General features: G+C 40.9%; 1 protein-coding gene across 1 annotated transcript in view; it reads left to right on the forward strand.

Moving 5' to 3' along the window:
* Positions 1–692: 692 nt before the first annotated feature.
* Positions 693–16,391, forward strand: part of dtx1 (deltex 1, E3 ubiquitin ligase) — a 348,134-nt gene continuing 332,435 nt past the window's right edge. The window contains exon 1 of the mRNA XM_085961523.1: positions 693–1,161. Within this exon, the coding sequence (XP_085817649.1) occupies positions 897–1,161 (265 nt within the window). The 5' untranslated portion in view covers positions 693–896. The remainder of the gene's footprint in view (positions 1,162–16,391) is intronic.

The following is a 16,391-nucleotide window of genomic DNA, read 5'->3' on the forward strand; positions in this document are numbered from 1 at the left end:
GAATGAATCATACTCATTTTATTCACCTCTTGCTGATCTGTGTCACCCAAACACAATTGGATATATTTTTCTCTTATGCACAAAAAGTGTTCACTACTCTTACTTTTGTTTCCGATTTTACTTTGTTTGGTTTCGCCCAGCACGAAAATAAGAACGACAGAAAACCAGATAATCGCAAGGCCTGTGCTAATACTTGTTTAAATCCCTTCGCGGCCTCGCCCCTGCCTGTCTCTGTCATCTCCTCCACTCCACTGACACGCCATGAATTAACTTTCAACCCTATTGGGGACGGGTGGACTGGGGAGTAACGCTGCAATCTGACTGTTTGGTCCTTGGTCACAACTCGTTACTCAAGTCCACTTTGCTCACATTTTACGTGCAGAGGGACAATCTACTTGTATGTGCTGTGCTGCGCTGGTGGCTCATCAATTGCAGCCTAAAGCTTTGGTGTCACTCGCCTCTCAATTTGCAGCAAAGATATTTGCTTTTTGACGTTTCCCCCACCCACCAATGTTCCTGATTTTTTGAATGCAGGTCGGGCTCGGTGCGGACGATCGACTCCTGTTAAAAAAAACTCTTGTTTGTTTCTGGCGGCCGCGCACGTTGCCAATCAATTGCGCCGGAGTCCCGCCCCCCCCGGCGCGTCACATGCGGCTCGCAGTCAGTCAGCGAGCGAGAGAGGTGGCGAGGGGCGGGGAGGTGTGACTGCGATCCGGCCAGCCCAGGCAGCTGGGTCGGGCGGACAGGCGTTCGGTCCTCCGCTGCTCGGCGCGGCGCATTCACACCTGAACGAGCGAGAAGGAAGGGGAGGGGGAAAATCGCGGAGCCTCCACCCACCCCTACATCCTACACACACACACACAAACAGCGATCGCGGCAGCAGCAGCAGCAACAACATGGCTCGACCCGCCGCCGCCGCCACCGTGATGCTGTCGGCGAACGGATTCGGCTTCCCACCGCAGAATTTCGCCCGGGTGGTGGTGTGGGAATGGCTGAACGAGCACGGCCGCTGGAGACCCTACAGCGCGACCGTCTGTCACCACATCGAGAACATCATCAAGTGCAATGCCAGGGGGAGCGTGGTGCTGGGGCAGGCGGAGGCTCAGCTCTCTCCTTACATCATCGACTTGCAATCCATGCATCAGTTCAGGCAGGATACAGGTAAGTTCCACTTTCACCTCATTTACTGTCTCCTCCTCTCCCCCCCCCCCCCAAAAAAAAATACGAATAACCACACCTACTTCCTGTAAAACCCCAACCAGCCCCAGGATTTCGAGGTAGTCAGAGCCAGTGTTAGATTATTTAAAAAAAAATCCAATCTTGTATCAATGCACTTGTGCCAGACACGAGCGATAAATGTCAGCCTTTTCAGACACTTAAATCTTTGAAATCCAGCATTGCCAGTGGGCGTGCGATCAATGTGGCTTCACACCCAACATACAAGCTGTTCCCATGTGGACCATGCATGGCTCCCCCGGAGGTATAGAGTTGCACAGAGCCTTTCCATACATGACCCTCTCGGCTGTGTATCGGCGAGATTTATGTCTCCAGTGCGGCAAAATATCAATTGCAGGTTTTTCTCCCCTCCAACATGACCTGAAATCAACCCCCCCCCCTCCCCCCCACATCGGTAAACCCCGATGAAACTTACGAGTCGCGGTTGAAATTGATTTGGATCTTTCCATACGCCCAACATCTGCAGTAATGTCATTTTGTGTTTCCACTTCAATTGCATTTGTGTTGCCCAGAGGTGCAATTGATGCAACCTAGATCTGCTAGAAGACAATGGTATAATTGTACTGCGTGCCGACTATTATTACTTCGAGGTTTATTGCTACAATTCTTATGAATTTCGTTTAATAAAATGCAGTGTAACATTACCAGCCTCTGTGGCTGTACTGGGGGAAATTTCCGCCATCGGAATGTGTGTAAAAATACGCGGAACACTGGCACAGTGATATTCTCGCCAGTGGGACTGGATGTATCTTCGAGAAATCTGGCGCAGAGGCACTGCAATATTCAGTAAAGGCTGCGAAAGATCAATCCTTTAGAAGCGACAGATAATTCACAGATATGTGGCACTGTGCCGGACCTGGGTAAAGTTGGTGAATAGGTTGTCAAAAGAAAACAATTTTAGTCATTCGAAATGAATCCTAATCTATTACCGTGGTAGCAGTGTCAAGACACATATTATAGACTGTAGTTTTCTAGTAGATGCAGATACACTATCGGCAATATTAAATGTCGTGCATTCCGGTCTGAGATTCGGAGGTATCAATATTTGAAGTTAAGTCTTAAACTGTTTATTATCGATATGATTCAATCAACCGTGTACTCCATGGGATATAGTGTGCAGTGGCAGGAATAAGTCTTCCAAATTTATGCCAGCACCTCTGGAATATATTTGGCAGCCCCCCTTGCTGTAGCTGGTTTATTACAGGAATGGAAGCCGCACTTTGCATGCTGCTGCAGGAAAACATCTAAACAAATGGCAATCTGAAAGAGTCTGATTGTAACCGACTGCACCGGATATGATTACCACAGGAAAAACCTTTAAATGCAAAAATCACATTTCCAAGAATGATAATGCATTCAAATAGTTATCTTCTAAATAAAATATAAGTGATTATCAGATCAGATCAAACCGATTATCCACTGGCAGCAGGATAAATCCCAGTCCCGTGAGGGGGATAATTTTGATTTTATTTGAAGCCTGTAGATTTTGCTCAGAATACCAATAAAATATAAATAACAGTGGAGGGGCAATTCCCCGAAGACACTTGTGCATCAGGCTTTTTATTGCAATATTGTCTCTCCTGACACTTCTTTATGGCTGAATGGAGAATGTATTGGGTGCACTCTGGAGTCTCACTGGGAAAGAAGCTCACCTCTCCAGCCGTGAGTTGATCTGATGGTGTGTTTTTGTAGACAGTATGGTGTTAATGTGGGGTTCGAGAGACACCAGAGTCCACTTTCAATCCAGCAACTCATTTCCAGGCAACGAGCTATCTTACTGTGGCAGTGTAACATCCCAGTTTTGACCAGGCATTGAATTGGGACCATGGACAGATAACAAGCTAAGCTTGCAGGTTTCGTCAGCTGGCGGCAGAAGCTGTGAGGAAGGGTAGCACAGGAATTACGTGCAAAGTACACATACACTGCTTGCTGTATGTTTAGGATGCAATTTAAGCAGGAGCCAAGTTTAGCATTCCATTTAAATAAACAATGTGTTGTGGGGACTATTGTGTTCAGACTGCTGATACTCCACTCGCAGGCTTTTCTTAATGTCACACCTGTTGAGCCTGCACAACTGGATTTTTCTGGTGTGAGATTCACTGTTGTGTGACCACAGGATTCTGATTCCAGGAGCCATGTTCAGGAACTCCCCTTTGCAAAGGTAATCTAGTGACTCCACTCTAATGCACTTCCAGCATTCAAAAAAAATGATTGGTACAGCTTAATTTTTACTCTTGTCTTGAAGTTTATGCCAAATTATGAAATTCATGGTGTTTATGACCAATACTTATTTAACTGTGTTTAGTCATCTTAATCCACGGCCATGGCAGATGCCAACAGTGTTATAATGGGTGCAATTATAGAATCCCTTATTGGCAACTACTTTGTTAGATAACTTAAAAAACTTGCAGAGTAGAAGTTTTCGAGGCCATTTCTACTTATTGATGCCAGTGTCATAGTGACATAAAACCTGGAACTAAAGATATGAGTTGACATGGTGATTTGATTCCAGCGACATGTAGACTGTAGCTTTGTTCTTCCTGAAATCGCTTTGGTGTATAATCAATGTATTAGAAGTGATAACCACTGCACTGTACCATAAGAAAGTTAGCTGCTCTTTTTACATGTCTGCACATTTTGAACAGGAAGTTTTACAGAGCTACCCAAAGCTGTTTTAAAGTTAATCCTGGCAATGACAGTAAATACTTTAAAAAAAAATACAATAATTAATGGGTGTTTTTTAAACCTTGTGTTCAAATTCCTGAATCTACACCATAAATTTTATTGACCGAGTTCTGTTGGTCACAAGCTTTAAATGAACGATTACTAGGCAATGTTATGGAACAGACAATGCAAGGAGTGTGACTAAGTTTTGACCCATGGCATCACAGATACAACACTGTCATAGAGCTGAGGCAGCAATATTAACTCAATATTGAAATTGAAGGTTAAACTTTAGGACATTCCATGTCAGAGGTTAGAATGCATGTCGTTGCTAATTTCGGTTGGAGATTTATCTGAAAGGGACATCATTGCTTTGCTGGGGAATTTTCAGGGCAGCATTAGTTCCTTGGAACAGCTCAGATTAAACAGCTCCGAAAACTGCACTGCTGCTGCAGCAAGTTTGCACTGTGCCAGACACCAAGGGGGAGAAATTGGACGTCGATGCACCCATTTGTCGTGCACTAAATAGGCAAAATGGGCTCCAAAATCAGGTTGATTGACTTTGGAAGTGCACCTCACGCGAAATTGAATCCGGGGACTTTTAGTCGCCTGGGGCACCCAACTGAAATAGGTGGCAGGTTGATTTGATTATTCAAATCGGGGTCCTACGCCGGTTGTAGGATCCCAGTGTGAAATTAGACAGCAATGGGCAGAGCTTGCGCCGGGTCTAGAGCAGTTTATTGGCCGCTTGAAAAAAGGCCCAAAAACGTTGAAAATGTTTCAATTTTGCGGAGTCGGCAGGAGCAGCAATGTTCCTCCTGGCTCCACAAAACAACTGCGGGCTGCTGCTGGCCCAGGCTTTGCTCCCTCAGTATTGCCACCCCACTGTCGCAGGACCTACCCGAGGCCCACTGCTGGCCGTGGCAACTGGTCCAAATTGCTGCTGTTGATACTGGCCAGCTGCTTCCGGACACCCAGTAAGTGCTCGCAGCTCACCGGTTAATGTAGACGAGGCCCGGTGTCGAATTTGGCACAGGGCTCACGCTGGCACGGACCGGTGTATGGAGCCCTGTACCGCTGACTTATTGCCCTGTATCTGTTGCAGTGCCAACTCTCCCACTTTTTGGCGTAGCTTTTTTATTAAAAGTAAGATTAAAAATAACACATTGGCAATGGTGGATGCAATTAAGAACATGGTGATGTTGCTAAAGCAAATATGCCGCCACACCTTTTTGTAAACAAGGTATGTCTTACCAGACATTTTATCTTAATTCTAAGATCTAGTTAGGACGGGATGTGGGAAGAAGCATTGAAGTGATTATCATTTAATCGGATATTACTGATAACCTTTAAGGTGCATTTTAATTGTAGGGCCCATGGCAAGGCTCGTGCTTTACTACTTCACACCTGCATCCTTCCTGAACACCACACTAACATAGAAGTGCACCTTTTTTTTTAAGCTGCAGAATGTGAGCTACTCCTGGGCTGGTCTTAACAATGTCAGCTCTGTCATTGTAGAGGAGGGAAGGAAAAATTGGCTCAGTGGGATCGTTTCCACACTGCTTGAGCACACCTCCTGATTTGTCGACCAATGAATGGTGCTGGAAGTGATCATGGACTGTCACAGGCCAAACCAATCTCCATTTTTGACCCAAGGTGATGGTGTCACAGGGGCTAACTTGGGGGGAGGGGGAAATAAAAGGCTGCATATTGTGCCCAAATTTACAAGTTAAGAACACTCTCCTTCTGAGTAATGAGTTACTAAATTATCCAGGTACATTCTTATCATTAATACAATTTTTTTTTTAGCACTTGGAACAGCAAGGGTTACAGTCCTAAGATCAAATGCTATATTTAAGTTTTTTTTTAAAAAGTATTGAAAACAAGATTACTTTTGTAGATTAATTGATTCATTCTGATGCTTCTTACACAGAGGCTTTAGAGAACCAACGCTTGCTTTTTATAGATCAATCATCAAATATCTTGCACTGACATCAAGACCGAGCTTTCCTGGGCCTTGACTTTAGGAATGTGGATTATAATGTATGCGGCGAATTCTAACAAACAAACTGGTACTCGTAGATAATGTTGGAAAGGATCTGGTGTAATTTCTTGTTCACCATTTTGTTGCACAAGAGCCTGAAATGGTGATTTCCATTCTAAAGTAATTCTGATTGATGCACGTTTTTGCGGATTGTGTCTTTTTAATTATATGCGTTATGAATTGTCCAGTCAAATGAAAACAGAGTAGACGGAGCATGACTAGAACAGCTGTCAGCACTTTTGGAACCATGATCATGAATATAACGAGAGTTATTTGTTTGTTTTCAGATGAACACATGCATTTTGAGAACACTTTTACCGCTTTATTGTAAATCCCAAGCTAATCATGTACACGTAGCTTTAAATTCTGACACCTAATGGGCCCTTTACTAAACCCCAGTACTGAAAAATGGCAAATCCTGAAAACGTGCTTTCATTTTTATTGGCAATATTATATAGTATCCCTCCTTTGTTGTGAACTGTTTCCCTAATGGCATAAATTGAACAGATTGTGTGGAAATCATGGCTGAGATTCAACCCATGATATCATTAATGGAGTAGTTCAGGGGATAATGCAAATCTAATAAAACTGAAGGTATAAGTTCAACAGTTACAACATCTGAATATTTATAATTTGTAGAAATAACTATCAATTGTCAGAATTTACAAAGTTTACAATTAGTAATGTAGGTTGAGGATTTAATTTAAATACAAGTGGCAGATATTCATGATGTGCTCAATGGATTGAAACTGATCTTTTTATTTTTTGCATTTTATTACAAAATGAATTTGTCACATGTACAAAGTTACAAGTAGGTTGAAGGAAATGATTTTGGAAACGAGTGGTACCCATACTGGAATTTCAATGTTGAAAGACTCAATAAAATATTACCTTTTTTGAAGGCTTCTTTTAATCTCAATCTTGTGTTAATAAGGGTTGTTTTAACTAATCGTGTTTCTTGACATGTAAACTGATGGATAGCATAATCATCGTCTGTAAACTAGAGCGGGAAGGTGTTATGTAATCACAGTTTTCCAATTTGCTTTTGGTTGTTATGTAATGTTGGATGAATGCTGAATTTACCTTGCTTCAGTATACAAATGCTTATTGATATATAATAATCTGTAGTTAAACTCACTCTCATATCCTCTGGCTTCCCTTTGTACACATCAGGGAATATTATCCCCACCAACAACTCCTATAGTTTAAAGCTATCCCCATTTTAAGGTACTGTGTATGCCAATAGTTTGAGTTTAGGGCACGTAAGGAACACAGGCAGTTTAGGAATAAGAAAAGCGCATTTGGCATATCCAGCTCGTTCCCAGATAAGTATTCATACATGATATTCTCTCCTTTTCCACCATTTTCAATGGTAATCTAAATTCTTTTCAAACCGTTGTCCCTACGTTTACCTAATATGTATATTATTATCCTTACTTAGAACTCATTACTGATTATCAAAACAAATTTGTGCAGATTCTTTTCTTTTTAAAATGTATTGCTTTTATTGCCTTGGCCCCTTGATGCTGCAATTTTGTTCCATATGTCAGTGATCTCTTAAAGAAGAAACTCTATATAATTTCATTCAAAGCTTATCATGTCATCATGACACAACTTGTATTCAATGAAAATAAGAGGATTTTTTTTCATTTCATCAAGTCCTCCTTTGCTTAAGTGAGAATACCTTAAATTTATCTTTTTTGATTCAGAGCCCAATTGTCCTTTTTTTCTTTTCCAAGTTTACACATTTTAGTAAGTAAGGACACCAAAACTGATTCTAAGTTTTGGAGCTAAGGAATTGTATAGAGTTAATACTACCATTGTGATATTATGCACAAAGCTCTATTCACTATTTAATTATGGTATCGAACTGCCTTGATATCAATGTTCATATTCTTTGAGATGTTGCTTCGCTCATATGTCAGCATTATTTCTGTGGTAATCTTGAACTTTCTCAAGGAATTCTTCTTTTACCTGCTTTCTCAAAAGCAGCTCCCAGCTATATCATGATGCACTACCATACCCTTTTGTTAGCAAGACTTTGTTTTCGAGCCGAGTCACATGCCCTTCTCCCATCATTTTCGAGCCAAGTCACATGCCCTTCTCCCATCAATAACAAAGTACATCTTCCTGGCCTCATCCATCTTTCAGACAGACAACAATCTAGAGTGATATAAAGAAAATGTTTCGTTCTCTTTCAAAAATTCCTAAATAATTAATTCTATGTGGCCCATGCTTATATTCAGTTTTAAAAAATATCATAATGCATGAATATTTGTAGCACTGTAACATTGTAGAGCTAAGATTAAAAATACTGTACAAATGAGGTCACAGCTCTACATCCCTGAAGGTTACTTCATACTCGAGCAAACCTTGTAACGTATATATATTTGCCCTTTCAATTCTGACACAGCGAATGGTCAGTTTGTATTTTTTAATTATGAAAGTATAAAAGATAATATTGAATTGTTTTAATTTAAAGTTATGGTTATTCATTTCATTTGTACCAATGAATATGTGCAATAATGCAGAAACATCACAAGGATAAAATAAAGTGGGTGGGAAGGTTATGTGATCAGTGTCATCATAGGTTTGGAAACAAATGAATAGTACAGTCATTTCTTCTTTTGGAAATTTAAAAACCTGGTATGAGATAAATCATCATACCTCATACCTCAGTGAAGTCAATGGAAAGTAAAATTGGGAGAGGTGTATAATGGGCGGCCGGTCCGGCATCGCCCTCTTTACACTAGCGCCAAAGGTTACAATTACCACCTTGATATTTATATTTGCAAGTCTTTAACAAACTCCTCTTGTCTCTGGTTTGTTTCCATAACAAAAAAGCAATTTTATGTGGACATGTCATTAAAGAAAGGAAGGAAGAAAGACTTGCATTTATATAACACCTTTCACAACCTCGGGACATCCCAAAGCGCTTTACAACCAATGAAGTACCTTTGAAGTCACTATTGTAATGTAGGAAACGTGGCAGCCAATTTGCACACAGCAAGCTCCCACAAACAGCAATGGAATAAATGGCCAGGTCATCTATTTTATGTATTGGTCAAAGGATCAATGTTGGCAATGACATTGGTAGTACTCTCGTGCTCTTCTTCGAAATAGTGCCATGGGCTCTTTCACATCCACCGGAGAGGGAAAAGTGGGCCTCGGTTTAACGCCTCTTCCGAAAGACAGCACCTCCGACAGTGCAGCGCCTCTTGAGTACTTCACTGAAGTGTCAGCCTAAATTATGTGCGAAGGTTTCCGGAGTGGGACTTGGACTCATGACCTAAGCCTGACTCAATCCCCTAGCAGGAGGACCGGTGGACTGTTTAGTCTGGCTCCTACCTTTCGGTCTGTCTAGCATGCGTGGCCCCCAGGAGTTCTACTCCTGCTGGCATAGCTCTGAGTCATAGGAGCATGCAAGCCTTCCCACCACGTCAAGGTGCAGCCTCTAGGGAGGGAGAAGTCCCTGGGGTAGCAATGAGATTGCGCTGAAGTTTCAGAATGGAGGGAGAGGGTTCAGTAGTGGCCTCCCCAAAGCATTACCGTTATAATCCTCAGTTTTGGCCAGGGACTAGAAAAACTTCAGCGAAGATTCTCTTTGGGGCTCTTCTGCCCCTTTAAGCGCCCTCTCTCGCTCATTGGGTGCTGTGGCAGTGCTCCTATGGCTCTGAGAGCTATGCCCAATTTTCTTCTTGCTGGCAGGAATCCCGCCGGGAGCCTACCCTGCATTGAAAATGATGCGTGACCCAGGAAAAAGCGTTGGGGTTATGACGAGGTTCGAGAACAGACAAAAGCTGAGCTGACGTGGTGCCACTGCAAAGTGGGAAATCTGACCTAGTCTCTGTCTCAATAGCCAGCTTTAATAAAGCATTTCATGTCCTGATAATACTCTGTGTGAAAAAAAATTCTTCTAACTTACCCCTTAAATAAAGCCAATTACAAAGGTATGAAGGCAGAGTTGGCTAAAGTTGACTGGGAAAATAGATAAGCAGGGAAATGGCAGAGACTTTGAACAAATATTTTGTATCAGTCTTCACGGTAGAAGACACTAAAAGCACCCCAATAATAGATAATCAAGGGGCTATAGGGAGGGCGAAGAAGACAGTAAAAGCATCCCAAAAATAGATAGTCAAGGGGCTATAGGGAGGGGGAAACTTAAAACAATCACTAACACTAGAGAAAAAGTACTCGGTAAAATAATGGGATTAAAGGTGGACAAGTCCCCTGGACCTGATGGCCTGTATCCTAGGGTCTTAAAAGAATTGGCTGCAGAGATAGTGGATGCATTGGTTGCAATCTACCAAAATTCCCTGGATTCTGGAGAGGTCACAGCGGATTGGAAAACTGCAAATGTAACGCCCCTATTTAAGAAAGGAGGGAGACAGAAAGCAGGAAACTATCGACCAGTTAGCCTAACATCTGTCATTGGGAAAATGCTGGAGTCCATTATTAAGGAAGTAGTAGCAGGACATTTAGAAAATCATAATACAGTCAAGCAGAGTCAGCATGGTTTTATGAAAGGGAAATCATGTTTGACAAATTTACTAGCGTTCTTTGAGGATATAACGAGCAGGGTGGATAAAGGGGAACCAGTAGATGTAGTGTATTTGGATTTCAAGAAGGCATTCGATAAGGTGCCACATAAAAGGTTACTGCACAAGATAAGAGCTCATGGGATTGGGGGTAATATATTAGCATGGATAGAGGATTGGCTAACTAACAGAAAATAGAGAGTTGGAATAAATGGGTCTTTTTTGGTTGGCAAACTGTAACTAGTGGGGTGCCACAGGGATCAGTGCTGGGGCCTCAACTATTTACAATCTATATTAATGACTTGGATGAAGGGACCAAGTGTAATGTAGCCAAAATTGCTGATGATACTAAGATAGGTGGGAAAGCAAGTTGTGAAGAGGACACAAAGAATCTGCAAAGGGATATAGACAGGCTAAGTGAGTGGGCAAACATTTGGCAGATGGAGTATAATGTGGGAAAATGTGAGGTTATCCACTTTGGTAGGAAAAATAAAAAAGCAAATGATTATTTAAATGGAGAGAGATTACAAAATGCTGCAGTACAGAGGGATCGGGGGTCCTTGTACATGAAACAAAAAAAGTTAGCATGCAGGTACAGCAAGTAATTAGGAAGGCAAATGGAATGTTGGCCTTTATTGCAAGGGGAATGGAGTATATAAGTAGGGAAGTCCTGCTACTACTGTACAGGGTATTGGTGAGACCACACCTGGAGTACTGCGTACAGTTTTGGTCTCCTTATTTAAGGAGGGATATACTTGCATTGGAGGCAGTTCAGAGAAGGTTCACTAGGTTGATTCCTGAGATGAAGGGGTTGTCTTATGAAGAAAGGTTGAGCAGGTTGGGCCTATACTCATTGGAGTTTATAAGGATGAGAGGTGATCTATTGAAAGATATAAGATGCTGAGGGGGCTTGACAAGGTAGATGCAGAAAGGATGTTTCCCCTCGTGGGGGAATCTAGAACTAAGGGGCATAGTTTCAGAATAAGGGGTTGCCCATTTAAAACGGAGATGAGGAGGAATTTCTTCTCTGAGGGTCGTGAATCTGTGGAATTCTCTACCCCAGAGAGCTGTGGAGGCTGGGTCATTGAATATATTTAAGGTGGAGATAGACAGATTTTTGAATGATAAGGGAGTCAAGGGTTATGTGGAGCGGGCAGGGAAGTGGAGTTGAGGCCAAGATCAGATCAGCCATGATCTTATTGAATGGTGGAGCAGGCTCGAGGGGTCAAATGGCCGACTCCTGCTCCTATGTCTTATGTTCTTCCAGTGTACCAATTCACCAACTAGTAGAATCAATCTTTCGATTCTTTATTGTCCCAAGATCTTTGAAATTTTGAAGGCTTCCAAATGGTCTTGACTTAACCTTCTCTATTCCAGTGGAATTTTTTTTTGCCGATTTTCATCATAGCTATAACCTCACATTGCTGGTATCATTCTAGTAAATTTTCACTGTACCCTTTCCATGGCGCTAATATCCTTCTTATAAAGGGATGTAAAGAACTGTATGCAATACTTCCAGCTGTGGCCTAACAAATATCTTGTACAAATTCAACATTTTTCCTTACTTTTATGTTCAATGCCCCATTTATAAAACCCAGCATTCCATTGCCTTTTACTGGCCTATTCAAACTGCAGTCCCATCCTTAAATATCTGCCACTCGATCTCCTGTCGTGTTTAGACCAAGTGTAGTCTTCAAGTGAAGTTGGGTTAGAGGCGGGGAATAATTAAACGGGCATGTAGTCTCCCATTTAAAATTATACATTCTGTCCTTATTTTTATGTTTCCATTATAAATTCCTATGTCCACTACTCCTATGTAGTGCCTCCACTGGAGGGATGGTGTAATTACAGTGTGACAAGTTTACATAGGCAGGTTCTATATATAATTAGGAACGTAGGATTTTAGAATGGTAAAAGTTGACAGGAAGTGCAAGCATGATGTAAGTTATTAAAGGTTTATCTACATCCCTAGATCTTTCTGATCCTCCTTCTGAGGGCTTAATTTCAGTTTTGTTCATTTTGTATTCATACCTTCAATTCTGCACTTGCGAGCCAAGATTAATAGTTTACTTACATCTACGTTATCTGTGCCTATAATCACATTTAAAATCTGATTGACATATTTTATACCACTTTAACCCACTCCAGATAATCCCACATCAGCTCATTCCATTTTGTACTACCCAGTATTATCAGTACTATCCCACAGCAGATCACTTTTGAGCTCTATGATCTTAAATGGTTATGCCCTTAAATGGTTTACTTTGCGAGGACTCTTCATAGGGACATTGCTTTTTTTTATTATGAAATTTGCTTACCTTGAGCTTTCAATAGGCTTATATTAAAATTGCAGGAAAGTAACATGCATTGTATCATTTATGAATTCCTGTAATTACATCTGTCTGAACGTGAAGCATTACTCATTATGAATAACTGAGGGCCGAGATATACACACACAAATATAACTGCTGTAGGCACACAATTGATCTATGTGATGCCAGAACTAACGGTAGAAGCCCAAAGGGAAATATATCTGATTGAAATTAGTGTTTTGGATAGTTAAAAATAATTTATAGTTTAATTTATAATTTCTAATTTCATTAGCCCACAACACAATACATAGCATCTCTTTCAGGCCTATTTCCAGGAAGTTCAGGAGCCTGTATTCAATTAGCTCCTGCACCAATTTTGTCGTCTTTTTAAAAAAATGCCCCTTCAAAGTAAAATGACAAATTTGTTCAAAAGTGCTGCTACTTTACTGAGTCGATTCTCCTTGCCATGGAACTGCGGGGAAATAATCTTCTATCGGATATGAGAACGTCAGCTCAATTTGTCTAATAAAAAAAGAATCAGAAGAGATATTTATGAATGAAAAGATATTCAAAAACAGCAATGTGAACAGTGAGGTCACCGGGTCAAGAAAAATTCAAAAGAAGGCTTCAAAATGTCACCTCCAAAGTACAGAAACCTGACACTTTTGAATACTAACCAGGTAATATAGATAAATAATATACAACATGCACATGCTACAATGAATAATGATGGTAAATGCATTCCCATAACAAGGATATACCATTGACAGTAAGTAGTAAATAAGCCTGTATAAATAAAGTGGACACAGGAAGTAGGCTTTTTAAAAATTGGGCACATTGTATAAATTACACAGGATAAATAAGATTATTTAAAAGTACTGTACAACCTATATTGAGTTTCAGCTAAAGGTAATTAAATGTTTCTGGGGGGGGGTCTAGAATGAGGGGTCTCAGGATATGGGGTAGGACATTTAGGACTAAGATGAGGAGAAATCTCTTCACTCAGAGGGTGGTGAACCTGTGGAATTCTCTACCACAGAAGGCTGTGGAGGCCAAGTCACTGAATATATTTAAGAAGGAGATAGATAGATTTCTAGACACAAAAGGCATCAAGGGTTATGGGGAGAGAGCGGGATTATGGTATTGAGATAGAGGATCAGCCACGATCATATTGAATGGTGGAGCAGGCTCGAAGGGCCGAATGGCCTACTCCTGCTCCTATTTTTCTATGTTTCTATGTTTCTGATATATTTATATTTTGCATTTTTGCACCTATTTTTGTTCCAAGCAATTATTGTATAGTGAAACCTTTACTAACAGGGCACTCAAGGTATGTTAGATGCTACTTCTGAAGGGATATTAGAAGCCATTTTGATGTATTATATGGTACTTGGGCATGGTACAGGACTTTAATTGCATACATTTGAATTGATGTTCTCACCACATGACAGACTTATTGATATTGGGATCAGAAACACAGAAATCATTGTACCGCAGCTCAAACAGATTACAATTTGTGTTGACTTTGAATGTGTTTAGCACCCTTTTGATAGCAATTTGTCTCTGCCAAGCAGAACATCAAAGAATATGATACAATTGAAGTAAAGCAGTGACACAAGGAAGAGAATGTGACATCTAGGTTTTTGATGGAAATAGATTCGATTAAGTGAATAATTAGGTACAAATATTGCAAAAATATTGTCCATGCTTCTTTAATAAAAAACATTGAAAATCTCATTTAAACTTTCTGTTCCATAATCTCCTGCTATATGCAATATTTGAAAAGAACATTCTTATCTTCCTCAGAGCTGGTGAGTTGGATTCATTGCACTTAAGTGGGTGCATACTTATACTGATTATACAACTATTGGATTTTTCAGACCACTGTTGTTCATCTTGACATGCACATGGACGTTCGCAGTTCATTTCTTGTATTCTGTATGATGTGCATTTGCCTGGCTCTCTACTACATAATTTGTTTCAGCTGCAGTACAATGATATCTGTGTTTCTGATCCCACAGGATCTTGTAAACCTCCCATGTATAAATTCAATAAGAGAAAATAGTAACAATGACAACACCAAAGCAAACACGAATATACTCAAACTAAAGACATGCCAAGCTGTAATTACACAGTTGAATAGATGCCTTGATTCTGTCTGTTATTTCCTGTGTCCATTTATTTCAGCAGTGATGGCTATGTAAGATTAAAATGTATATACCAGGAGATATGGAACAGAAAGTAGTCGGTATTCCATTCACTAACAACTATTCTTTGCCCCAGTGAGCACAAAAATCAGAGAGACCTAGGCCTTGAGAAAATCATACAAGCAGATGGTGAATTAAAACTGGAAGAATCAACTGGAAGGAATGAATATTGTGGAAAAACAGTCCACTTGTTTTTTTTTAACTGGGCTGTAATTTATGCAGGAGGAGTGGCAGCAAGGATTCATGCTGCATTCACATATATAATTTTAGGATGTTTTGGCAGTGTGCAAGTAACCTGAACTAAGCCAAGTGTGAGAATATTGGATGGCTTACCTATTGGGGGCATTTATTTATTCTCCTAGTTTGTGGAAATGTTTCTCTTCTACATACTGGAAAGTACAACCCCCTACAGGCAAACATAACATGGTCTTTACACAGAACTGGGTTACATCAATTTACATTCATTGCACCCTGATTAAAAATTCATGAATGGGCAGATTGGAATTCTGCACTGCACCACACTTATTGCCAGCCTGATTAGGGGTTTGCTCCTCCTCAGTCACTATAAACACTCAGTTCCTCTTCCTTATCAGTAGCCATGCTTTGTTCAAGAAGTTCAAATGACTGTAAAGATCCCTTCAGCCTACAACTTAGCCTGAGGCTCACTCACTTTGATGCAGTGTTTAAGATTGTCTTGACCTGAAGCAGCGGATCCTTATACTTACAGTTTTAAATGTGTGCATTCTATCGCAACACATCGCAGCCAGAGACTTGTTAAACTGTAAAACTACTTAACTATTTAATGTAATTTATTTGGAGAATGTCTCATGATAATGCACTCACTGTTAATTATAATTGTGTACGCACTCCTAATTCTGAGGTATACATTATGGTTTACCAAATTCACATTAAAGTTGTATTTTAATTGTCTCACAATAACTGTACTCAATACTCTAACCTCTCTCCAACAAGCAAGAGTCTAATCACCGCCCCTTGACATTCAACGGCATTACCATCGCCAACTGCCCCACCATCAACATCCTGGGGGTCACCATTGACCAGAAACTTAACTGGACCAGCCATATAAATACTGTGGCAACAAGAGCAGGTCAGAGGCTGGGTATTCTCCAGTGAGTGTCTTACCTCCTGACTCCCCAAAGCCTTCCTACCATCTACAAGACACAAGTAAGGAGTGTGATGGAATACTCTCCAGTTGCCTGGATGAGTGCAGCTCCAACAACACTCAAGAAGCTCGACACCATCCAGGACAAAGCAGCCCGCTTGATTGGCACCCCATTCACCACCTTAAACATTCACTCCCTCCACCACCGGTGCACCGTGGCTGCAGTGTGTACCATCTACAAGATGCACTGCAGCAACTTACCAAGGC

This window comes from Somniosus microcephalus, chromosome 19 (genome assembly GCF_052327205.1).
Source record: "Somniosus microcephalus isolate GS21.2 chromosome 19, FLI_Smic_1.0, whole genome shotgun sequence".
NCBI lineage: Eukaryota > Metazoa > Chordata > Chondrichthyes > Squaliformes > Somniosidae > Somniosus > Somniosus microcephalus.